We start from the raw sequence: 25,590 nt of genomic DNA, 5'->3' as shown, positions 1-25,590 counted from the left end.
TGACCTCAAAAATATAATGATCTAGCACCACAGAATCACGAGAAAATATTAATTTTAGGTGATACTAAACTTTTCAAGGAGCTGCAGTATTCAGTATGAGTGTTGCAATACGCGATTCCACACTTATGATGGGTAGTATAAGTGTTCTTGAATACATCCTGCGTAGATCGATTTCAGCAGCTTTGAAATAAGATAAAATGTTTATTTATTTAATCATACAGAAAAGTCTGAAATCTATTATCTTCCCACTAAGACCACCTAAGATGCTTATGAGAGTTTTAGAGATTTTTGCAACATTCTTAAAAAAGGCTTTCAATATTTCGCTTTGATTCAACTAATCATAATTTTCCATTCCCCATATGTCGCACCAATTTTCCCATTTAGAAGAAAACATATTCTCATACTCTATCTGGTGAGTCGTCCGCCTATAAAATATGAGAACTCGATTTTTTAATTTTTTTTACCGATAGAATATTTTGAGCCAAAGATTTTCGAAAAATTTTAGCCATAAACTAAGACCCTGCAAAAGAAAGTTGTTTGAAATATTTCAATACATGCCAGTTAAAAATTTCTACTTCAGAGGCGTAGTTATTCAAGAGGTTGGTCTTTCTTAATTTGTCCGTACTAAAAAGTATTCATTTTATTTCTTTTTTAAATGTTGCAGACAATCTTTTCAATCAAAAATATTTCTATCTAAACGCTACTTGCAATGGTCAGTTCTTTAATTTTCAAGTGATTTTTATTTATTCAGAATAAAACATGTTCAGACAATGGGTAGTATGAATAAAAATCGCTTAACTTTACTACATGTAGCATCTACTCAAAAACAAAATCCTTAAAGTTTACTACACTTTTGGTATGAATAAATAAATAACCTTTCGAACTTGTAGTACTTACTCCTTTCGAACTTGAGCAGCGACTGATGCTGCACGTTAAGAAAAATCTATTCAGAGTGCAGCGTAAAATCAATAAAATCATGCAAGTAAAAGGAATGCCAAATTTGTCGCTTGTTTACACGACAAATCATGTAAAAATATGAATATTATTACATTCCTGCTGTTCATCGCGTTATCGAGCACGGACATTCCCTTTATGTGCATGTGAATTTTATGATGATTTGACATCAAAGATTTTTCTGTGAACTATGAAATTTTAGCTATAAATCTGTATCCCATGAAGAGATCTTCAGATTACAGCAACATAAAATTATAGAATTACTAGAACATTTTGGACTTCAGTACTGAGATTCTGGTGTAAAATTCGAAAATCTCATAGATTTCATAGGTATCTCAAAGATACCAGAATAATTTCAAAATATCAATAACCGAATCAAATACTTTGCACTTTTTTTAAAAGATTCCAGAATTATTATAACAAATCTAGAATGTTTAACGGAATCCCAGAATTTCTTCACAAACTTGGGACTTCCAAAGGAAATCCGAGAATCTTTGATATCACAAGTTTCACGTTAAGTTCAGTATTACTTTATAAATACCTGAATTCTCACAGACATCCATAACAACAATAACAGAGAATATTTTCAATTTCGCTAGTTATTTGAGCTTTTAAATTAAACTTCTTTATTAATAACATATAATTGATATATTTTGATATATCTTTTCTTTAATTTTAATGTTTTTTAACTTGCAGCTAGTTTAACACTCGTCAGGAGAGGTCATCGGAATGGTGCCATATTTTGAATTCCTTTCATCCTTTTAAATGCATTTTAAGATAAAATGACATTTCATTAAATTGACATTTTTCTTAAACACAAAGAATTTGCCCTATGTGTTTATCATGAATGTGAGTGCAGCGCAACAGCTACACTATCAGACTGGTTTTGACCTTTTAGAGGTCTCAACCTTTGTGTTTCTTCTCTTGCTGCAATGCATCCTTCGACAATGCATCCTTGATGGAAAATGCATCCTTGATGGAAAATGATGAATACCGTCGTGCGGGGTGACTTTGGACCAATATTTTTACAGCAAGCTATCATCAGAATTATGAAAACGATGTGCCAAGCTTTAAGAATACATTATAAATAGCCAACATATGGTCACAGATTAGTTTTACGACGTTCCCACTAGCCATGAGATGCATCGTAAGAGGCGGTCAAAGTCACCCCCTAAGCCCAATGTTACCCCGCACGGCGGTACACACTTTTTGTGTGGTTCATTGAGTAGGCTAGCTTCCATTGAAAAATATGGGAAATTTTTTGGACCGGACCGACGAATAGATGGCGAATCCAAGATGACGACTTCCGGCTCGCTTACACTCTGTTCCCAACTGCACGCCCTCATTGGGTTCGTGTTGTTGGGGGGACAAGAGATAAAATGCACTACTTAAGGAAGATGTGCCGAAATCAAGACCAAAAAACATGTATGTAGTATTGTATTGCATAGTGTTAGCCAGATTTTCTAACTAGGGTAGATGTACCAGTTTTGGCCACCCTAAGGAAAAATATTGTTTATACATAAATCAAACGACCTTTGGTTACTGTCAATACATTAAACGAAAGCTTTCAATCCATGCTCAGCAGGGAAAATATAAAAACTAATCAGAAATTTTGTTTTTGTATTAAAAATGGGGGTGGCGAATACTGGACCACTTACATCAGTATTCGCCACGATTTTAATTTCGGTTCCTGAGTTCGCCACCTACGTTGATTTCTTATGGAGGGTGGCGAATCAGGAACACCATGGCGAAAAATATGTGCAAAGGAGCAAATATTTTAAGGAAAATGATTTTTTTCTATTATTTTCTGAGAAAATTTTGCGGTTTCCAACAGTGTTTCCGCATCATCTTAAAGCAACTTAGCGAACACTAAACAATTGACAACCATATATGTCGTAAAACGGTATATAATCCGGGGCGGCGAATAACTGGTACATGGCGAATACCAGTACACCTTCCCTATAATAATTAATTTTGCGTGAATAATAATTGATACGGGGAAGGATGCACTGCTTTTGGGGCAAGACGCACCACAATGTTGAGGCAAGATGCACCTGGACAGAGTAGCGTAATGCACCACAATGAGGCAAGATGCATCGTCTTGATTAAAGCGTAATTTTATTTATCGGAAATGAACACGAGTTTTGATTGGTTTTAGCGTATAAAATGATACAGTAGAGCATGATAAAGAAGGAAAAGACTTAAAATGACCTTACTCTTATGATTGTAGTTTATTTTGGAATGGATCGTTATGCCCCAACCGGGAGCTAAACAGAAAATGTTATGTCAAATATATATCATTGAGTTATTTCGCCAAATCATGTCATCATCAACTAACCCAGTCTTTAACCATCTGTTCAATGGTTAAAGCTTGCAAAAGAATTCAATTCATCACTTTCAAAAGAGCAAGAGAGATGATCGGGAAAGTTATATCAGAACCATGCTTTTCGAATTTATTGTGCTGCATAGCGTTTTTCACTCAAAACTTGTTTAGTCTAGAGTAATTGGCAAGCTGCGTTTTGTCCTGACAGTGCATATTACCCCAGAAACCCCTAAACTTTGTACGTGTCTGTCTCCTCTTTGTGCAGTGGTTAAATTCTGCTCTTTGCGTGCATTGTGAGAGTTGATGCCAGCCCTGCCTTATTCACATCAAACATGAGTACAATATTAAAAAACTATGATTTGTTAATCGCACCATTGCAACATTTGATCTTGACTAATAAAAATGGTGTCCTACTTGCCCGTTTTGCGAGGTAAGTGCGTCTTATAGCTTCTTATATTACTGTTTGCAACTCGGAATAATCACCCAACGCATTGACGGCCCCCTCGTTGAAACATAAGTTGTTCGCTTAGCCGAATTACACGACTCATCATAAGAGCGAGAGATTGCTCCCGAACGAAGCATGTAACGATGACGTAACAACGTAATTACTTCGTGTCTCCATAGTTTTTTGTGTAACGTAGTTTGTAAGAGAAGATAGTTTTCCCAACGTCGGCACCCAGCTCGGTTGTAGCTAATAATTATCATTTAAAACTCTTGACGCGAAATAGATAAATGTTATTTGTGTACTAAAATAAATGTGTTTTTGCCCAATAAATGTGTAAATAATTATGTACCAAAATTTTGTGGAATAAATAGTGTAAATGTGCGTAATTTGAAGTGTCCCAAGTGGTTAACCGGAGAGAAACCCACCCAAGACTATTGGAAGACAGTATCCAATCCAACGAAGAACTTGTCCGCCCAGGAATTCACACCGGTTAACCCACAAGGCCCCTAATACAGTCCGCTCACTCGGAAGGAAAAGGACCAGCTCCCAAACAATTACTTTCATCTATGGTTTACAAAGTGTTGAAACTATTTCTTTAAATTCATACACATACCGGCAAATACGCTGCCAGAATGTGACAGTGTTGTTGGATTTGCAAAATACAAAATACTGTATTGAGCCATTTGTCTGAACTGTCATTTATTTTAGGTCCCACTGATTCTACTTGCGCACCCTAATGATTTGACTTTTCTAATAATGATTTTCATGACCTGTCCGGAATTTGAATCAAAGTGTCCGAAATATGAGGCAAAAGTGTGGAAGCATCCGGAATTAGAATCATGAAAAGGTCACGCAATTTTACTCATTTAAATTTATTTAAGTTGAGTAAGCGTTTAATCCACCATTTAAAAGTTAAGGGCTTCCAAAATGTGATAACGCTGAAGAATCATACAAAATTAGTTGTTTTATATAGACTATGCTCAGATATACTTCACTAAGGTCCTAAGTGTCAGTGGTATGAATAAAACGGTACTTCTAGTACTCGCGAGATAGCACAGTAGCTATGTGATGAACGATCTCATTATAGCATTCAAGATTTTGGTCAAGTTACCTTTATTTATTTTCAATGACAATCATTTTAATTTGCATAAATCATTGAGATCTTATATTCAACATTATAAATGAAGAGTTTTACACCGTTTAAAATATAACGGATGTGGCCATTCGGACGTAATGCCCGGAAGAACCGGCTGTAGATTTGTTGAATACAATACCGTCTCAATTCTCGAAAAGTAGAAATCAAACATAACTGTGCACTAAAATGCGTTCCCATAAGCTTGGCACAGAAGTTCAAATACAAATTGGCCACTTTATCGTAAGTTTGAGGCGTCACTCGAAAATGGTGATTTGTAAGATTAATCAAATGCAAAACTCATAGTTATACAATTTAAACTGATGTAATTTTCTTAAAATTCCGCCACATTATAATCGATTCCGGAAATTATGATGATGATGAAATTTACCTATCTTCAGGGGCACAAACGCACAGTACCCTTCTCATCCGACCTGACCCAGTGATAACCCTGAATAACTTCGGCCACATGAATATTTCCAAGTTCCTCTGTCCGCTTCTAGAAACTAGATATGTGTGCCAGTATACTGACAAAAAATCATTTGAATCCATTATTAAGAATTCGCTGAGTGGTGAGGGATTTAGAATTATTGCTTTCACTAAGGCCTATACGGGTTAAATAGACATGAAAGTCTTTGGTTCGTCTTTGAATGTACCGTTTTCAAGAAACAATGAAGCTTTATCAGCACCTCAAGCCTCCGTCGAAGTTTTTCTGCTGTGAGCTTAAACATACAAGGATGGTGACGTAAGCATTCTACTAGAACTTTGTGGATAGAAAGGTGTCAACATCACTATAGTGAACACCTGAAGAGCACAGTATACAGTTGTGTTCAGAATAATAGTAGTGAAAACCAATTTTTATACAAACGCTTAACTTTGGCGTGCTGTACTTTGATTCTTTAAGAGCAATCTACATAAAAGTTTGACCGAGAGCTTCAAATATACTCAATATTGTAGTGAATTTCATTATAACAAAGTTTTAATTTTTTTCCGTTAAGCTGGTTAAACGTCAGGTGAAATCGCTGCAAATATTAGTAGTTTGAATTATGTAAATATGTACTGTATTTTTAGGGTTAATTTTAACTTTACTCGTCCTGTTAACAATCTCTTCCAACGCTCGAAATTTATATACAAGCCAATAGGGTAACGACTGTTGATTTCGTTCTTAAACGTTAACAGTTGGCGCCAGCTGCAAAAAGTACAGACAACAACCTTTCGAACATTCAGTTTCTCTAACTGGCCGCCGAGCGGCGACACTGATGTGTGTATTCCACTCACTGATCGCGCTACGCTGGATTCTCAAATAGCGCATGGAAGAATGGTACCGTAATTTCGGGTGAAATTGGTCACTTTTCATGGTTTTTCTTGTCTGATTTCTATAATGTTGACAATGCCAAACAACTGAATGCAGGAAAACAAGTATGAAGGTGAGCCTCATTGACTCAAGTATCCAAATTTTCTAACAAATGTAATTTTAGTGTTAAAAAATATGTCTAAAATAAAAAATCGGGAGATCTCATTTCGGGGTGAAATTGATCACTTATTAATGTCATTATTGTTAGTTTTCAAAACAGCTTTACATAATAAATATGAGCTCCCTGAATCCGAATATGCTTGCCAAATTCTTAACAATACAATATTTATAGAAATAATGAATGTTTAAATTTCAAGAATAACGCAGGAAACGCCTAAATGTATGCAATTTTCTAAGGAATTTTCTGATATATACCTGAAATTCAATTATTTCAACCAAATTAACGAATTGGTACGAGTTTTGGTTTTGAAATCTAGTTTGGGGATATATCTAAAGTATCCTTACAAACTTTCAGGATTATACCATGTCCAAATCCTTGTCTAGAACTAGAAGTTTATTGATGTTTGTCAACACTGCACCGTACAAGATTTTCAAATTTTACATCATTTTAATAGAAATGAACATTTTTGAACGCAAAAAACTTCACAACACACAATTTGGACATACTTACGACAAACAACGTTCATTCACTGCAGGTTACATTGATATTTGTGCTCCATTAGGAAGAATTAAAATTGAGTGACAGAGTGATCAATTTCACCCTACTGATCAATTTCACCCGAATTTACGATAGTCGAGAATTGTCAAAACGTATGGAAAATAATGAAAAACGTACATTACTACCAATTAGAAAACTGGATCGAAAAAGTAGTGATTAGAAATCAAGCGTAATGAGAATACATAACTTTTCGTGTTTAATTCATCTTCGGTGGTGCTTTCTTTGCTACAGGATTTCGTTTTTACCACCACTGAATAAGAGCCATGTATTGTTATTTCATTTTTGAATATCGCCCTATTGTGGAAATGCTGCTGTTCAATATGGCGCTGGATGATGTCTTTCCAAGTTTATAAGACAAGGTATGCATTTTATGATATCTAGTCTATGGATTTGTTTTGGACATTATCTAAGGGTATTACACTGCCGTGAATCGCAAGTCAGTCCCATTTGTAAAAAGTAAGCATTGAGAAAAATGGCTTTAAAGTTTTCAAACTCGTTTTCTATACGAATATACAAAAAATTCCACAGGATTGGAAAATGTTCAAATCTTAATGAAACTTTCACAATTTGCTTTTCACTACGATATCTTTCCGAGAAAAATATAAAGATGATCAAAACACGATTCGTTTTTGTGTTACACGATGCGGAAATTTGTAGTGAGACTGATTTGCGATTACTTTTCATTATGGGACAATTTGACGAAAATGCAGATGGGACTGACTTGCGATTCACGGTAGTACAGATCTGATTACCTCTTCCCAAGGACCTAAATGTAGAAATAATACCCAGCACTTAAATAGGATTTACGCATTCTCCAAAAGTTGTGAGTTGACCTAGTTATTTTCGCAGGTTTTGTAAGACGATAGATTGTAGGAACCGGCAACCCTTCCATCCACATTTCAATCTCTGATACCATGGCATTCGAAACACAGAAAATCTTGAAACTATGTCGCGAAGAACCTCCAACTGTGCTAGCGCCTCCAAGGAGCTTCCCCCGTCAGCCATCACAAGGAAACGATAATGGCGGCACTCACTTCCCCCTGTCTTCCGGTCGCCGCGTTTCGTCTCTGTGCAAAATATGATTAAATTAAATTTTAAAATTGCTCCCGCACGCAAACTGTCTGTCGCCGCCTTACGGAGCAAATGGATTTCTCAGAAATCGCAAGAAGGAATGGCAGCAGCCACTTTGTCTCACCATCATCGCCACCATCCTTTCTTGGCTATGGGTTTTTATTGGAGTAATTGTGCAATTCAGTTGCCCATCATTGCATTGCACAGGCTGGTTTTTATGCGTGGGAATCAGAACAATGCGAAGATTTGTGAATTTCTCGCATTTGGTGTCATTTTCGTTTGGGCGTAAGCCGGTACTAATGGGTTTTGCCAGTTGGGTGAGAATGGGTGATGAAACTTGGAACTGATCCTTAGTTACGGTTTCAGATTTGATTTTTTTCTCGTCTTGCTCCATATCAAGTGTCAAAATTCTTTTTTTTTTTTTTTTGTAGCACTATTTCTAATTTGTGTTCCTATACATATTGAATGATCACACACTACTCGCCAATGACGTGCAGGACGAGATTTGTATACTTTTGTCTATATGTATACTAAATCTCTTAGCAAAAAGCTTTTTTACAAATTGCAACCATTTTTGTAATCGAAATCATATATTTTCATATGACGTTTAAACGCCTAGAGGTACTCAACGCCCTGTTAATATTATGTATTTCATTCAATTTTATTCAATATATATTTAATTTTGTTTCAAAAACGATTGATTTATATTATAATCAACTCAAAGCAGATCAACATCTTTAAAACTGAGTACAACATGAATAAACTTTTCTTCGCAAAACCTATCAAAGTTACCAAGTTTAACGATACCATAAAACGGGATAACTTTGATAATGCGGGTAACTTTGATAGTGCGAGGCCCACGACATACATATCGAAATAACAAAGTTCTTGTAAATCAGTTATCAGGAATCAAGTACAATTGAGGATTTATATACAAATATAAAAAAATAATATTTTATCATTTTTGAAACGCTTGCAAACAATCTGTTCTACAATCACTAATTGATGGAGTCATAATGATTTCGTCACTTATCCTTGACAGCCTAGTTGTAGTAGAACATGAATGCGGTCTTAAATCTCTTAGCAAAAACCATTTTTACAAACTGGGACCATTTTTGTAATCTAAGTCAGGGGCGGTCCATTAATTACGTAAGACAATTTTGGCGGTTTTTCGACCCCCCCTCCCCCCATGGTAAGATTTTTTATATGAAAATTACAAATAATTTGTATGGCGCGTAAGAAATCTCAAACCCCCCTCCCCCCATAACCCCTTACGTAATTAATGGACCGCCCCTCAGGAATTTCCATATAGCGTTAAACGCCTAGAGGTATGCAACGCCCTATAAATGTTCCGTAATTGATTCAATTTTGTTCGATTTATATTATAGAAAAATAATATATCCATTCAGAATAAATCTTTTGGCAATCTATCAACTGCAATCGATAGTTAAGATACCAGTACTTGTTTTAAAAATATAAATTGTAATTCTTTGAAACAGCATGCCTAACTATTAAAGTTTTCTTCGAAAAAAGCTATCAAAGTAACCCCGTTTTACGGTACTCAAACAGCCTCCATTTGTTGCCCAGAAATTTGTCAAGCCCCATAACTAAAAGTCATTCTTTTTGCTTCTCCTCAACAGGGAACTCGCAGCAACGTGACGGACGCCTGTGAACGGCACGACCCCTGCCAGCATGGCGGCATCTGCATATCGACCGATTCCGGTCCAATCTGCGAATGCCGCAACGGAGAGTACGAGGGACCCTACTGCGAACGAGGTATGTGCATGCATACATGCGTCTATTTTTCGGTGGCGGGAAAATTTCCAATCTAAATTCTTTACCACTTTTCGGCACCGAACGAATGTGTCTCTGTCTGTCTGTCTGTCTGACTGTTGGAGCCATAGCTGCTGCACTAGCAACGGCAGCATCATTGTGTGGTAATAACGCATAAATTCCATCGACTCTTACAAATAGTTTAACGCCACTCTTTGGCTCTTTCGATGGCCCGGTTCATCCATTTGTCCGCACAGCTGCCGAAAGTTATTCGGTGGAGCACAAAGCAATGGAAGGACAAACCGGCAGGCCGTTGTAAGTGGATTTTGGGCAGAGCCACTCCGACCGATACAAAACTGATTTGCTATTCATGCATACATTTCCATGTGTTCAGATAATGCTAATACTTCAACCGGTTCATGCATGCATGATAACGAATTGTCTTGTCCCCCGAGAAAATGTATATTGTAGTTACTGAGAATTAAAGTGGCAATGCCGCGATCACTGCATTTAATCCACTATATTTCTAAATTTAAAGAGCAATTTCAAAATTTTTGTCTGGAAACCAATGTTTGAAGCTGAAAGGCTTTCACCAAAGAAGTTGCAATGCTTCACAAACAGAAGCTGTAACGTTTCAATCATGAAAGCTGGAAAGCTTGTACCAAGGAAGCTAGAAAGCTTCCACCTAGGAAACTGAAAAGCTGGAAAAGCTTCTACCAGAAGCGGGAGAAGCTTTTAGCAGAAGCTGAAAGGCGTAGCAAAAAGCAGCTTTTAATGAATGTTAGGAAGCTGGAAAGCATTCCTCTCATGAAGCTCGAATGCTTCTTCTCAGGAAGCTGGAAAGCTTCCTCTCAGGAAGTTGGAAAGCTTCCCTCAGGAAACTGGAAAGTTTCCTCTCAGGTAGCTGGAAAGCTTCCTCTCATGAAGCTGGACAGCTTCCTCTCAGGAAGGTGGAAAGCTTCCTCTCAAGAAAATGGAAAGCTTCCTCTCAGATAACTAGAAAGCTTCCTCTCAAGAAGCTGGAAAAATTCCTCTGAGGTAGCTGGAAAGCTTGCTCTCTGGAAGGTGGAAAACTTCCTCTCAGGAAACTGGAAAGCTTCCTCTCAGGAAGCTGGAAAGCATTCCTCTCATGAAACTGAAAAGCTTCCTCTCAGGAAGGTGGAAAACTTCCTCTCAGGAAAATTGAAAGCTTCCTCTCAGGAAGCTGAAGCTGGAAAGCTTCTAGCAGAAGCTGGAAAGCTTCTAGCAGAAGCTGGAAAGCTTCTAGCAGAAGCTGGAAAGCTTCTAGCAGAAGCTGGAAAGCTTCTAGCAGAAGCTGGAAAGCTTCTAGCAGAAGCTGGAAAGCTTCTAGCAGAAGCTGGAAAGCTTCTAGCAGAAGCTGGAAAGCTTCTAGCAGAAGCTGGAAAGCTTCTAGCAGAAGCTGGAAAGCTTCTAGCAGAAGCTGGAAAGCTTCTAGCAGAAGCTGGAAAGCTTCTAGCAGAAGCTGGAAAGCTTCTAGCAGAAGCTGGAAAGCTTCTAGCAGAAGCTGGAAAGCTTCTAGCAGAAGCTGGAAAGCTTCTAGCAGAAGCTGGAAAGCTTCTAGCAGAAGCTGGAAAGCTTCTAGCAGAAGCTGGAAAGCTTCTAGCAGAAGCTGGAAAGCTTCTAGCAGAAGCTGGAAAGCTTCTAGCAGAAGCTGGAAAGCTTCTAGCAGAAGCTGGAAAGCTTCTAGCAGAAGCTGGAAAGCTTCTAGCAGAAGCTGGAAAGCTTCTAGCAGAAGCTGGAAAGCTTCTAGCAGAAGCTGGAAAGCTTCTAGCAGAAGCTGGAAAGCTTCTAGCAGAAGCTGGAAAGCTTCTAGCAGAAGCTGGAAAGCTTCTAGCAGAAACTGGAAAGCTTCTAACAGAAGCTGGAAAGCTTCTAGCAGAAGCTGGAAAGCTTCTAGCAGAAGCTGGAAAGCTTCTAGCAGAAGCTGGAAAGCTTCTAGCAGAAGCCGGAAAGCTTCTAGCAACTGCTGATGGAACCTTTTGTGGTACTCTTGATGAAATCCCCAGAAGAAATCAGATGAAAGCTCTAAAGGTACTCCAGGTTGAATTCCTAGAGAAACTCCTGATGGAATTAATCTGAAAGGACTCCTGATGGAATCCTTATAAGAATTCCTTAAGATATTCTCGAAAGAACTCCAGATGAAATCATTGGAGGGACTTCTGATTAAATTTCTTGAAGAACTCCTGTAGGAATCCCTATAAAAACTCCTGGTACAACTTGTGATAGAGTCACTAGTGGAATTTCTTATGATATTCCTAGAAGGGATCTTGATGGAATTCCTCGAGGAACTGTTTATATAATCGCTGGAGGAACTCCTGATAAAATTTAGCAGGAATTACAGGTGGGACCCCTGAAGAAATTCTTGATGGAATCCCTGGAGAAACTTTTGATAGAATTCCTACAAGATCTCTGATGGAAGGTACTTCTGATTGAATTCCTATAAGAACTCCTTATGGAATCCTTGGAGGAGTTCCCAGAGATATTCTTGATGGAACCCCTGATGAAATCCCTAGATGATCTCCCTGTAGGAAATCTCAGAAGGAACTCTTGATGGAATCCCTGGAGGAGCTCCTAGTGATATTCTTAAAGAAACTCCTGATGGAACCATTGGAGGGTCTCTTGATGAAATCCCCAGAAGAACTCTGATGGAAGCCCTATAGGAACTATTGATGAAATCCCTGGAAGGATTCCTGAGGAAACTCCCGATAAGATCCCTAATGAAATTCCTTAGCCCTAGATAGCCCTAGAAGGAATTCTGATAGAATTCCTCGAGGAACTCCTGATTTAATCTATAGAGGAACACCTGATAGAATCCTTAGAGAAACTTCTGATTGAATCCTTGAAGGAATTTCTAAAGATATTCTTGAAGAAACTCCTGATGGAATCATTGAAATGAACTCCTGATGAAATCTCGCGAAGAACTCGTGATGGAATCACTAGAGGAAATCCAGATGAAATCCCTGGGGAAATTCCAGGTGGAATCTATAAAATAACTCCTGATGTAATCCCTGGAGAAACTTCTGATGGAATCCCTAGGAGAATAGGATCCCAAGAAGTACTTCCGATGGTATCCCAAGAGAAAATTCCGATGGAATACCTAGAGGGACTGATGGAAACCCTGAAGGAACTCCTGAAGGAATCTTTTGTGCAATTCATAATCGAACCTTTAGAAGTGATCCTTATGGAATTCCTGGACGAACTCATATATAGGTCCCTAGAATAACTTCTGATCCATAGAGGAACTACTAAGGGAATCCCTGTATAAACTTCTGATGGAATCCCTGGACGAAATTTTGATAGAGTTCCTGGTGGTATTTCTGAATGAATGCCTTATGATATCATTACAATAACTTCTGATAGAAACAATTGAAGTTCTACTGATGGAATCCCTGGAAAAGCTTTTGAAGAAATCCCTAGAGGAACTTCTGAAAGAACTCCTGTAGGAATTCAAAGTAGAATCTCTGAAGGAACTGTCCCTGGAGGATCTTCATGAAGGCTCTGAAGGAACTTCTGATATAATCTTCAGAGGAACTCCTGATGAAATCCCTGGAGGAATTCCAGGTGGAATCTTTGAAGGAACTTTTGATGAAATACGCAGAAGAAATCATGATGGAAACCTCAGAGAAACGTCCAATGGGATCCCTAGAAGAACTTCAACGGAATCCCCAGATTGACCTCTGATAGAAACCCTAAGGGATGGAATCCTGGAAACCCTGATGGAATCCTTTTTGGAATTCTTGAACTCGTGTATAGATTACTAGAACAACTCCTGATATGGGGGCCCAGATAGCCGTAGCGGTAAACGCGCAGCTGTTCAGCATGACCATGCTGAGGGTCGGGGGCTCGAATCCTGCTGATCGAGGATCTTTTCGTAAAGGAAATTTTCTCGATTCCCAGGGCATAGAATATCTTCGTGCCTGCCACACGATATACACATGTGAAAATGGTCAATCGGCAAAGAAAGCTCTCAGTTAATAACTGTGGAAGTGCTCATAAGAACACTTATCTGAGAAGCAGGCTTTGTCTCAGTTGGGACGTAACGCCAGAAAGAAGAAGAAGAATAACTCCTGATCCCTAGAGGAACTCCTGATAGAATCCTTGGAGGAAAATTTTAAGGAGTTTCTGGTGGAATCTCTGAAAGATTCCTGGTGTAATCCTCACTATATATTTTGATGAAACTTTTGAAATTCTCCTGATGGAATCCCTGAATAAACTTTTAAAGGAATCCCTAGAAGAACTTTTGATGGAATTCCTTGAGGAATTCCCGATGGAATTCCTGGTGAAAATTCGTAAGAAATTTCTAAAGGAATTCCATGAGGAATTCCTGGTGAAAATTCGGAAGAAATTTCTAAAGGAATTCTTACAGGAATTCCTAGTTAAATCACTGGACAAAATTTCTAATAAAATTCCGGAAGAACACTGGGTGAAATCAAGAAGGAATTACTAACTGGGGGCGTAATCAATGTTGGTCAAACCGTGCGAGTCGACTGTGAGCTGTATTGTTGACTGACAGACAATTCTGGGATTTTATGTATGATGATGATTAGGAATTTAGGTGTACTCTCAGGTTGACTTTCTCAGTCTAGGGTTATGAAAACGGGTTGTGCTGTAAAGAAACGCAATGAAAGACCTTTGTAATTAAATATATAAACATATTTTGAACTCTTTTGGTAATCTAGCCTTTCATGAAAAAATACCCATTTATTCTCTTTCTTTTATGCTGCAGAGACAAAATGGCATTGTTATGCATCAAAGTTCACTATTTCATCAAATTTTAAATTTTTCTCGGGAATCCCGGCAATCCCAGGACAGAATAATATGTATAAAACCCGAAATTTCTCAAATCCAGGGATTTAATGTCTAAAGCCTATATATGAACTCCCATACGCAGCAACCAAAACTAATTAATAGCCTTTCGAAGTCAAAGTTAAAATGATGCTCCTTTTTCCTAAACTAGGGTAAACTTTCCCAATTATATTGGGAAAAGTTTGTTACCACCTTTAATTTATTAATCGAATCATAAACCATTGCTCACTGAACACACATGGGAAAACTGCACATCTGTCATCCACAGAAAAGTGTACTCCTCTGTTAACCTGCACCCGTCCGCAATGCAGTCGCTTCCAAACACTCAACGCGAACGCTATGTTTCTGGCCGTCCAGCACTTCGTCATTACCAAGTATCGAGCCTTCAACAGCAGTGACAACTGCTTCGTGCTGTTGATGTTCTGCAATCGTTTGGTTGGCTTCCTAATCAATCCAGACGATGCCCAAGATTACCTGCGTCCAATCAAACATCTTCTCCTCAGTTTCACCGTAATCTACGAACTCTTCGAAGTGTTCACTCTCATCATAGCCATCCAATCAACCGGAATCGATGGCCACATTGGCTCGCTGTATCTCGTAAGTACTCGCGTGCTTTCGATCGTTATATGGTGCTCGTTAGCCGTTCATCGCCATGATCTGAAGCGCATCTGGATAGCTGATGAGCCTCCAGCAGAACTCCCCAGATATACGACGCCGCAAACATATTCAAACCATCAACTGGTTCATGCTCATGTTTCTACTGCAAGAGCTCATCCCGATGGGAGTTTGGACCATCAAAGGCCACACCGGGACGCCACTGGCCTTCTACGCGAGTGACACAATCGATAAACTCAACGCCGTATTCTACCCCATCACGCTGTTCTCGCTCACACTGATCTTCTGCTATTCGCTGATTGTCGTCTCCTCGATCATGTCAGCTCTTACCCTGGAATTCCGTTTACTCGGAACGGATTTTGAGCACTTGTTTGAGCAAGTTGGCCCACTAGAAACATCCTCCAACAATGATTCGGAACACAATTGGAAAGCCGTGGAATACAACTTCAAACTCTGCGTCGTTCGCCATCAGATCCTGCTCGGTTCGACACTCGCCCTCCGTAGTCTGCTGAAGATGTACTCGCTGATACAGCTGCTGATCTACTTCCTCATGGTGGCGATCGGGGCCTTCCTGTACGTGTTCACCCAGGTCAGCTTTGGATTCGGGGTGATTTTCTTCGCCGTTTGCGTGGTTTCTGTTTCGGTTAACCTGCTGCTGTACGGATTCTTGTGCGACCGGCTGGAAGATCAGGTGAGATGCTTTGAACTTTGATTCGCGATCGTTCAACATTGGACCGTTTTAGGTGGAATCCGTCGGCTATCGTTTGTACAGTTCCGGCTGGACGGATAAACTGATCTGCTCGATAGAGCACGCCCAACGGTACAAGAACTTCCGCAAGATGATGCTGATCGTGATGGAGCGTACGCAGAAGAGTGTTGAGTTCACCTGTGGCAACGTCTACGTAATGTCCTTGCTCACCTGTCGGCATGTGTTGTGGTTCGCTTATTCAGTGTTTACCGTGCTGATTAACTTCCTGGAGTAGTGGTGGAGTCGATTCAGATTAAAAGACTGCCGCTGTATTTGAATGTGTTATAGATATAGATAGATAGACAGTGTTTAGTTTTCATTAAACGGTTCGAAGTTTGTTGCTAACTGCCTATTATACTAAGAGAGAAATGCAGTCTTTCTTTGGGGAGCTTCTTTGGCGAAAGTAGTCCAGATCCAGCTTTTCTAGAGATATTTGTCCAGTTTCTTCTTTTTAGATGAGCTTTCCAATTGAACCTTCCATTTAAACTAGCTTTTTGACCTAGAGAGTTTTCCAAATTCTATTTATGAACGCTTTCCAACTTTCATTGGAACAAAATATGTTATATCCTCATTGAAGGATCTTGATAGCTTTCCTTTGAGGAAGCTTTCTAATTTTCCTTTGAGGAAGTTTGAGCTTTTCAAAAAGCTTTGAATTCAATAGTAAACTTGAAAACTATTGAAAAAGCTTTCTCGTTTCGCTTTAAAGGTAATTTTTAACTTTATCTTTAAGGAAGCTTCCCAGCTTTTTTTTCAAGGAACCTTATCCGCTTTTATTCGTGTAAGCTCTCTAGCTTCTCTTGAAGCAATCTTCAGTACACCTTTCAGCTTTAATAAAGGTAAATTTTCAATTTATGCTCTTTAAAATGCATTTCAGCGTATCTTCGAGGAAATATTTCCAGCTTCTCTGAAAAGAAGCTAGTATCTCAGCTTTTTGAGCCTTAATTTTCTGGCTATCCAAGAGGAAGCTTTTAGCTTTCCATGTGAAAGCTTTTAGCTTTCCATGTGGAAGCTTTAAGCTTTCCATATGGAAGCTTATCAGCTACCCGAGAGGAAACTATACAGTTTCCCTTTAAGGGACCTTTCTATTTTCACTAAGAAGCTGCTTTTCAGTCACTCTGAGGAAGCTTAGCAGAAGCCAGTTTCTGCATTTAAGGAAGCATCCCAGTGTTTGAGGAAATGTGCCAGCTTCTTCTTTAAAGGAACATTTCCAAGTTTTTCTCTGGAGGAAAAAATCCATCGTTTTCTCTAGAGGAACCTTTACAGCTGCTTATCAAGCTTTTCTTGCTTCTGCTAGAAGCTTCACCAGCTTCTGCTAGAAGCTTCACCAGCTTCTGCTAGAAGCTTCACCAGCTTCTGCTAGAGGCTTTACCAGCTTCTGCTAAAAGATTTTCCAGCTTCTGCTAGCCGCTTTTTCAGCTTCTGCTAGAAGCTTTTTCAGTTTCAGCTAGAAGCTTTTCCAGCTTCAGCTAGAAGCTTTTTTAGCTTCTGCTAAAAGCTTTTCCACCTTCTGCTAGAAACTTTTCCATCTTATGCTAGAAGCTTTTCCAGCGTCTGATAGAAGCCTTTCCAGCTTCTGCTAGAAGCTTTTTCAGCTTCTTCTAGATGCTTTTCCAGCTTTTTCTAGAAGCTTTTCCAGCTTTTCTCAGCTGCTAGAAGCTTTTCCACCTTCTGCTAGAAGCTTATCCAGCTTCTTCTAGAAGCTTTTCCAACTTCTGCTAGAAGATTTTCCAGCTTCTGCTAGAAGCTTTCCAGTGCCTCTGCTAGAAGCTTTCAAGCACCTCTGCTAGAAGCATTTCCCAGCTTCTGCTAGACGCTTTTCCAGCTTCTGATAAAAGCCTTTCCAGCTTCTGCTAGAAGCTTTTCCAGCCTTTGCTAGTAGCGTTTCCAGCTTCTGCTAGAAGTTTTTTAAGCTTCTGCTAGGTGCTATTCCAGCTTTTGCTAGATGCTTTTTCAGCTTCAGCTAGAAGGTTTTCCAGCTTCTGCTAGGAGCTTTTCCAGTTTCTGCTAGAAGCTTTTCCAGCTGCTGTTAGAAACTTTTTCAGCTTCTGCTAGAAGCTTTTCCTGATAGAAGCCTTTCCAGCTTCTGCTGGAAGCTTTTCCAGCTTCTGCTAGAAGCTTATTCAGCTTTAGCTAGAAGCTTTTCCAGCCTTTGCTAGAAGCCTTTCCAGCTTCTGCTAAAAGTTTTTTAAGCTTCTGCTAGGTGCTATTCCAGCTTTTGCTAGATGCTTTTTCAGCTTCAGCTAGAAGGTTTTCCAGCTTCTGCTAGGAGCTTTACCAGTTTCTGCTAGAAGCTTTTCCAGCTGCTGTTAGAAGCTTTTTCAGCTTCTGATAGAAGCTTTTCCTGATAGAAGCTTTTCCTGATAGAAGCTTTTCCAGCTTCTGCTAGAAGCTTTTCCCTGAAGCAATCCATGGAAACATGTTTGGATAAATTGCGAAAGGAGTTTTCTGGAGTAATCTGTGGAGGAATTCCTGGGGAAATCACTAGAAGAATCACTGGAAGATTTTTGATAGGAGGAATGCCTGGTAGAATTTTTTATATAATCCCCTTTCTTTGAAGGGATTCCTTGAACAATCTTTTGAAGAATTTTTAGAGAACTTCTGGGTGGAATCGCAGGAAAAAAATCCTGAAAGAATCTGTTTCTTGGGGAGTTTTTGGATAAATGCACGGAGAAATCTGTAGTTAAATTACTTTAAAGAATCGCTGAAGAAATTCCTGCTGGATTTTTTGATTGAACCTGATGGAATCCTGGGAGGAAGCGCTCATCAAAGTCCTGATGAAATTTCAGGGTATGAATTTCTAGAGGAATCTCTTGGGAAGTATATGAAAGAATTCGAGATGTAAGTAATGCGTGATGAAAAACTTCTAGAGGAATTCCTGAAGGAATCTTTGAAGAAATTGTTATAGAAATCTCTGGAGGAATTCTTGGAGGCAGCGATGCAGTAAGCCCTGAAGAAATAATGAAGTAATCACTTCAAGATTTTTTTTTTTAATTGATCGTTGAAGAAATTCTGAATAATTTGTGCATGATCTTTGAAAGAATCTTTGGAAGAACGCCACCTGAAAGTATGCCTGAAGGATTTTCCCTGGTGGACTTTCTGGAAAGTATGTTTGGAGAAATTTCCATAGCCATTCCCATATCGATGACTGTACAGAAAAATCCTGGATAGAGACCCCTCATAATTTTAAAGATTTGCCGGAATACTTTGCGCGAATTGTAAAAGGAATTCCTTTTCAATATTCATTCCTCCCGGTACTTAAATTTTGAAAGTTCAGCTCTTCCTCAATGCGATTATTGAACAAAAATCCACACAGCCACAGAATTCGGAAAAATAACAATCCACTAGACTTGCCGAGATAATTGAAAACATGCAAAGAAATATAATTGCTGCAACGAACTTTGACAGTCGATCAAACGGTTGCATCAACATAAATTGGTTTGACTAACTTGGGCGACGGAATCAATGCTGATCAAAGCGTCTGAGGCTGCATAACGCTTTGGAATGTTCCACTGGAATGTTTCATAGAGCACTACTACATAGATTTCGAAGGCGTACAATAGTGTATTTCAATGATACAACAGGTGTTTGATAGTATATTCAAGAATTTTCGGTGAAATTCAATCTTAGAATGTTCTGGATCTTTCGAAATGTTTCGCATCAGATGAATCACTACAAAAGCATTAAAGACAGTAATTATTTCGCATCAGATGAATCACTACAAAAGCATTAAAGACAGTAATTATTTGAGATTAGAACCTTACAACAACATGGTAATAGAACATGCTCGATGGGGAATGGTTGGAGTATAAAATTAAGCGATTTTGCAATCATTAGTACCAATCGCATGTCGATACCGGGAAATGTAAAAATAACTATAACCAACATGCTTACCCAACGTGGCTAACCACGTTTCAAAGGATTTTTCAAGCGAAACACTATGTTTCGCCTTCCAAAGATGTCTGTATGGACATGCAGAATTCCAACTTGGGGAAGTGCTCTAAGAGGACTAAACTGAGAAGCAGACTTCGTCCTAGTGCAGTCGATCCACAGTTATAAATAGTTATTATAGTTCTCAATTAAATATATTTTAAAACACTCCAACTGTTTATTTCAATATTAGAACACTACAACAGGTATTCGATAATTATCGGTAACCTTCATTCGTAGAATGTTCTGAAGCTTTTGAAATGTTTCACAGCAGAAGAAACAGTACAACAGCATCGAAAGCTCTAATAATTTAGTATTAGAACCTTGTAACAGCATTAAGGTAATATGCTCGATGGAATATGGTTGAAGCATACATTTAGGTTATTTTGCAGTCGTTTGCACAAACGATGTAAGAAATTGTTATAAAATTAGAATCATTATGCCTTGTTCAGACTACTGATATTCTCTTCTTATCTAATATCACTGTTTTGGTAAAATCCGTCAGCAACTGCCGGACACTTTTAACTTTCCGACGTCTGTTCAAATAGGATCAGCAATTTCTTTAGGATTGTCTTCGGAACATTCTCCTGGAACTCTTCCAAAAAATATCCTAAGAGCTTCTTTTGTAGTTCGGCTTGGAGTTCCTTTAATTGCTCCTCCGGAAGATTATCCGCAAATTTCTTGAGAAGCACTTGTAGCAGTTTCTCAGGAAGTTGCACTAGTATTTCTTCTGGAAGTTCCTCTAGGAGTTTTTCCGTTAGTTTCTTTGAAATGCCCTTCAGAAAATCCTTAGCTCCCTTAGATGTTCATCCGGAAGGTCTTATAGAATTTATTCTAGGAGTTTTTCCTAAAGTTCCTCTAGGAGGTATTCGGCAGTTTCTCTGGTTTATTTTCCAGAAGGTTATCTAGGATTTTTCCCGAAGTTCCTCCGCTAGTTCTTGTAGCAGTTCCTCTGGAAGACCCTCAAAAAGTTCCTGTAGCAGCTCACCCGAAAATTCTTCCAGGAGTTCCTCTAGTAGCTGCTCCATAAGTTCCTGCAGAATTCTTCCGAATATCTTATAGAAGTTCTTCCGAAAGCTTCTTAAGTATTTCTTCTGGAATTTACTCTCAATGTTCGTCTCTAAACTTTCCTCCGGAAGTTCCATTAGAAGTTTTTCTAAGAGTTCTTCTGGAAGTTCCTCTAAAAGCTTTTTCGGAAGTTCTTCTAGGTGTTCGTATAGAAAATCTTTGGAAGTTTCTCGAGGTGTTTACAGGAAGTACAGCTATGAGTTCCTTTTGCAGTTTATGTTTTTTTTGCAGAAGTTCCACCAGAAGTTTCTGTAGGAATTGTCCTGAAAATTTCCCTGAGATTTCCCATGGAAGTTCTTCATGGAATAACTGCAAAAGTTATTTTAAAATTTCATTTGGAAATTCCTCTGATTCCTGTAACCGTTAATCTGGAAGTTTCTTAAAGATGTCGCCTGGAAGTTCCTCTCAAAGTTCATCAAGGAATTATTCCGGAAGCACCTCAAGGAGTTCTCCCGGAAGTTACCTCAGGGGTTCCAATGGAAGTTCTTCTGGAAATAAGATCGAAAGTTCCTTCGGAAATCGCTCTGATTCCTGCTACGGAATCCAAAAGCTACCCAGGAGTTACTCCAGAAGTTTTTTTTCCCATGAGTTACTGTGGAGTTGCTCCGGAATTTTTTCAAGGCGTTCCTCCAGAAGTTTTCTTAATAGTTTCTCCGCAAATTTCTCCAGGAGTTCCTCCGGCAGTTGTGCAAGGAGTTTCTTCGGAAGTTAATCCAGGGTTTTTCCCTGAAGTTCTTCCAGTAGATCTTGTAGGAGTTCCTCCAGAAGATTCTCATTGGTGTTCCTGCAGGAGTTTATCAGGAAGTTCTTGTAAGAGTTCCTTCAAAAGTTCCTGTTGGAGTTCCTCTGAAAGTTCCAGTAAGAGTTCCTCCGGAAGTTATTGCAGAAGTTTCTCTGGACACAGGAACGCCCAGTAGTTCCCTTGAAAATTCCTCTAGGAGTTTCTCTCGAAGCTCCTCCATAAGTTCCTATTAAGTTCTTCCGAAAATTTCTTGGATTTTCTCCAGAAGTATGCCCTTAAGAACTTTCCGGATCAATTTCTGAGAAAAAAAAAATCCACAGAGTGTTTTCTGAAGTAACCTGTTATTATGTTCCTGGAGAGTTCTGAAAATTTTCCCTGGAGAAATCCCCGAGTATTTTTTGGAAAAATCCCCATTGAAATTTGGAGAAATTTTCAGAGGTATTCCTGCAGACATTCTTGGAGAAACTCTCGGAGGAAATCCTAGATAGATTCCCAAAAGAGCTCCGGGAATGAATTTCTGGAAAAATATATTAAGGAAATTTAGTAGGAATTTAAAAAAAACTTGAAATATTATTCTTTGTGAGATTTTTGGAGGATTTATGGAGGAATCCCTGGAGTAATTCCCAGTCTAACTTTTGGATTGATTCTCCAATGATTTTTTTGAAATGCTTTTAAAAGAATCCCTAGAAACTTTTTATTTGTTGGATGAAATCTGTTTGGAGAGATTTCATCAGCCATATAAAAAGTTTGCAGGGGTTTTCTTAAAAAAATATTTCTTTGGTAGCAAATTGATATTTTCTCCTGAATTTCACAGACATAAATCTAAGAGATTTGACTCCATCGACTACTTTCACAATTAGCTCGTCGATGTCTAAAGCGTAGTTCAAATATATAAACACGAAAACCGAATTGCTCAAGGCCAAGCGTACAAGGTTGTCCACCGAAAATGACCCCTAATTGGAATGACACCTTTTATCCCGATGAGAATTTAGGCATGTGTCGTACATTTTCCAGAAACGAATCGGTCAGTGTACGTCGAGCAAAGACCACAGTCACAATGCTGTTCGTCATCAGATCCTATCTTGTCGGAAGATTTCGCAGTTTTCACAACAGTGACAACTGCTTCGTCATAATGATGTTCTGCAACCGTCTGATTGGAGTGTGGGACTATCCGGAAAGCGACACCGATCGATTCCATTTGGTCAAACGGATTCTGATCAACTTCTCTTTCATCTACACTGTGCTTGAGGTGATGTCCTTGGTTCCGGTGGTCAAAGCCTCCGGGGTCAGCGAAAACATCAGTTCCTTGTTTCTGGTTAGCTCCCGTGTGTTTTGCCTTGCCATATGGTGCTCGTTGGCAGTTTACCGTAAAGATTTGAAGAGAATCTTCATGTATTTGTTGAAAGTTCAACAGGAAGCCGCCGACGATTCTCGTCGTAAGTCAATCCGATACGTCAACTGGTTCACATTCTCATTCCTGGTACTGAACCTTACCCCGTTGACGGTGTGGATCATAAATGGTCAGGCTGGTTCACCTATTTCAGTCTTCGGACATCCCTGGATAGAGGGACTCAATATAGTAGCCTACCCCGTTGCCGTATTCTTGATAACGGTAATGTTATGCTACGCAGTCATCCTGGTCCTTTCGATCATGTCGGCCCTTACGCTAGAATTTTACCTGCTTGGCTTAGATTTCCAGCAAATTTTCGAAGCCAAACCCCAGGACGGTAACACCATCAACTGGACAACCATCGAACAAGCCTTCAACCGTTACATAGATCGTCATCAAACACTTCTGAATAAGGCAGACTTATTCCGAGAACTACTCAAAATTAACTTTTTGATACAACTACTCGTCAACTTCTTTCTCATTGTACTAAACTCCTTCATGTACATTCTGATGCAGCGAAACGAAAGCTCCGGATTTGCGTTCTCCGTCTTCGCCGTGCTAACCCTCACGATGAACATGATGCTGAACGGTTTCCTGTGTGATCAATTGGAAGAGCAGGTATGTTCATCCAAGCATCATCTTCGCAATTTTTCGTAAACTCTTCTCCGTAGGTGTCATCCATCAACCATCGGCTGTATAGCTCTGGTTGGACAGACAAACTGATGCACACGAAAGCGTTCAACCAGCGTTACAAGAATCTACGCCAGATGGTGCTCATAGTGATGCAGCGTACCCAGAAACCAATTGGATTTACCTGCGGTAGCCTGTTCGAGATGTCCTTGATAACCTGCCGAAAGGTGCTGTGGTTCATTTATACGGTGTTGGCCGTGCTGATGAGTTTGCTGGAGTGATGGGCGAAGTTAGTTGTCAACAGTGAAGAGGACACTGCTATTGATCAATGTGAAATAAATGTGGATAATCTTTAAACCCTTAAGTCATATTCACTTCTCTCTTTTAAACTCTTTGTTTCCGGACATAATTTGAATCATAAACATTTCAAAGCTATCTATAAATCAATGTGAAATAAATGTTGGAAGTAATACAAAGCGCTTAATGCTACCTCAATCTCTAACTGCAACCATGATTTCGTGTTGGTAGAAATAATGATAAGGCCAAATTGGGCCTAATTTCGGAGTTTCTCTCTTTAGTGGCATGAGGGCCTTCTCCGTAAACTTGTGATATGTTTCAATGAAGTCGATATCGTCTGTAAAGCCAAGGATTTATTGCGATATTAAACAGTAAATTTTACTTATATCTCGTTGCTTCAATCACTCTAATGTCACAAACGAGATTGACATCTCTTCTGTAATCCAAACACTTAATTTTAAAGAATATTACGTTGCACGCAGCCTCATCAGTTTAGTCTGGAAACCATATTCATATGTTATCTGAAACAGCTCATTTCTTTTCTTTCGCTGCAAAAATAAACAAATTATGAGTCTGTAACTTACCTAAGATCGATCGCAAAGTAAACATCTGGTACGTTGTCAAGTGACTCTTGCGAAAACTAGTCTGAAATTTTCGACGAAGGACTGCATGAACAACTTTTTTTTATGGTTTTATTTGTCAAAGTTAGCATTAAATTGGTTACTTACATACACACAGTGGCGCAACCAAGGGGGGGTTTTGGGGGTCAACCCCCCCCCCCCCAGAGCCGAAAAATTTTGAATTGCTAAATATTCTTGTGAAATTCAGCACTACACATCTTACAACTACAAAGCAATATCTTATTTTAATTCGTATGAATAATGTGAATGTTAGTAATTTTCAGTTATATACTTTTGAGTTGTGTGGTTTTATTCTTAAACTCTTTGTGGAGTTTGATAAAAACCAAAATTAACTGGTAAATACTACTATAACATGCTTATAAATAACAAAAATTTCTAACCTTTTTAAATCAAACTGAAAGCGTTGTGCCAATAGTTGGAACATACGAATTCCTTGATTTATATAAAAAGGAGAAAAACATATCAGCGAATGCTATTGAAGTACTTATCTGCCGGTGGATGCATTTCGGTTCCGTAACAAATTTCAAACAATTTTGAGATGGATGTGGATCATGAATTACGTTCAATTTATTGGGTAAACCATACAAATCGGGGGTTCGTTCGAAAGAAGTTGGAAAAATGTGCCCATTAAAAATATGAACGCATTGGCGTCCCACTGCAATAGTAAATCAATATGCTTTTTTACAAAGTCATCCAAAAACAAAGTTAAATGTTCGTATTAAAAATCTAAGGTATCACAAATCACATATTTGGTCATAAAATCTTCACAATGAAAGCAGAACTGATTTTAACCTTTGAAATCGATTTTCTAGGATGTCAATCCTGCAAGATGTAACAATTAGTCTACTTCCGGCTGTTTAGTTTTAAAATGCTGATCTATTTTCGACCTATTGCAACAATAGTGTCAATGATTTCTATTAAAAATTGCTGCGCTCAGCGATTATTCTCGAATTAATTTTCATTGTTAAAAATCT

The 25,590-nt window shown here is 38.8% G+C and overlaps 2 protein-coding genes across 2 annotated transcripts in view; both read left to right on the top strand.

The window, feature by feature from the left end:
• LOC5567609 (neurexin-1) overlaps positions 1-25,590 on the top strand; it is a 571,360-nt gene that overhangs the window by 307,771 nt on the left and 237,999 nt on the right. Inside the window, 1 exon segment of the mRNA XM_021857706.1 lies at positions 9,599-9,734. Within this exon segment, the coding sequence (XP_021713398.1) occupies positions 9,599-9,734 (136 nt within the window).
• LOC5567608 lies at positions 22,701-24,016 on the top strand. The gene is made up of 2 exons (XM_001657514.2): positions 22,701-23,666; positions 23,720-24,016. The coding sequence occupies exons 1-2, from the start codon at positions 22,716-22,718 to the stop codon at positions 23,957-23,959; spliced, it is 1,191 nt and encodes a 396-aa protein (XP_001657564.1). The 5' UTR covers positions 22,701-22,715; the 3' UTR covers positions 23,960-24,016.

This window comes from Aedes aegypti, chromosome 1 (genome assembly GCF_002204515.2).
Source record: "Aedes aegypti strain LVP_AGWG chromosome 1, AaegL5.0 Primary Assembly, whole genome shotgun sequence".
In the NCBI taxonomy this organism is placed as follows: Eukaryota; Metazoa; Arthropoda; class Insecta; order Diptera; family Culicidae; genus Aedes; species Aedes aegypti.
Note: the sequence above shows the minus strand (reverse complement) of the source record. Positions and strands in the feature narration are given on the sequence as shown.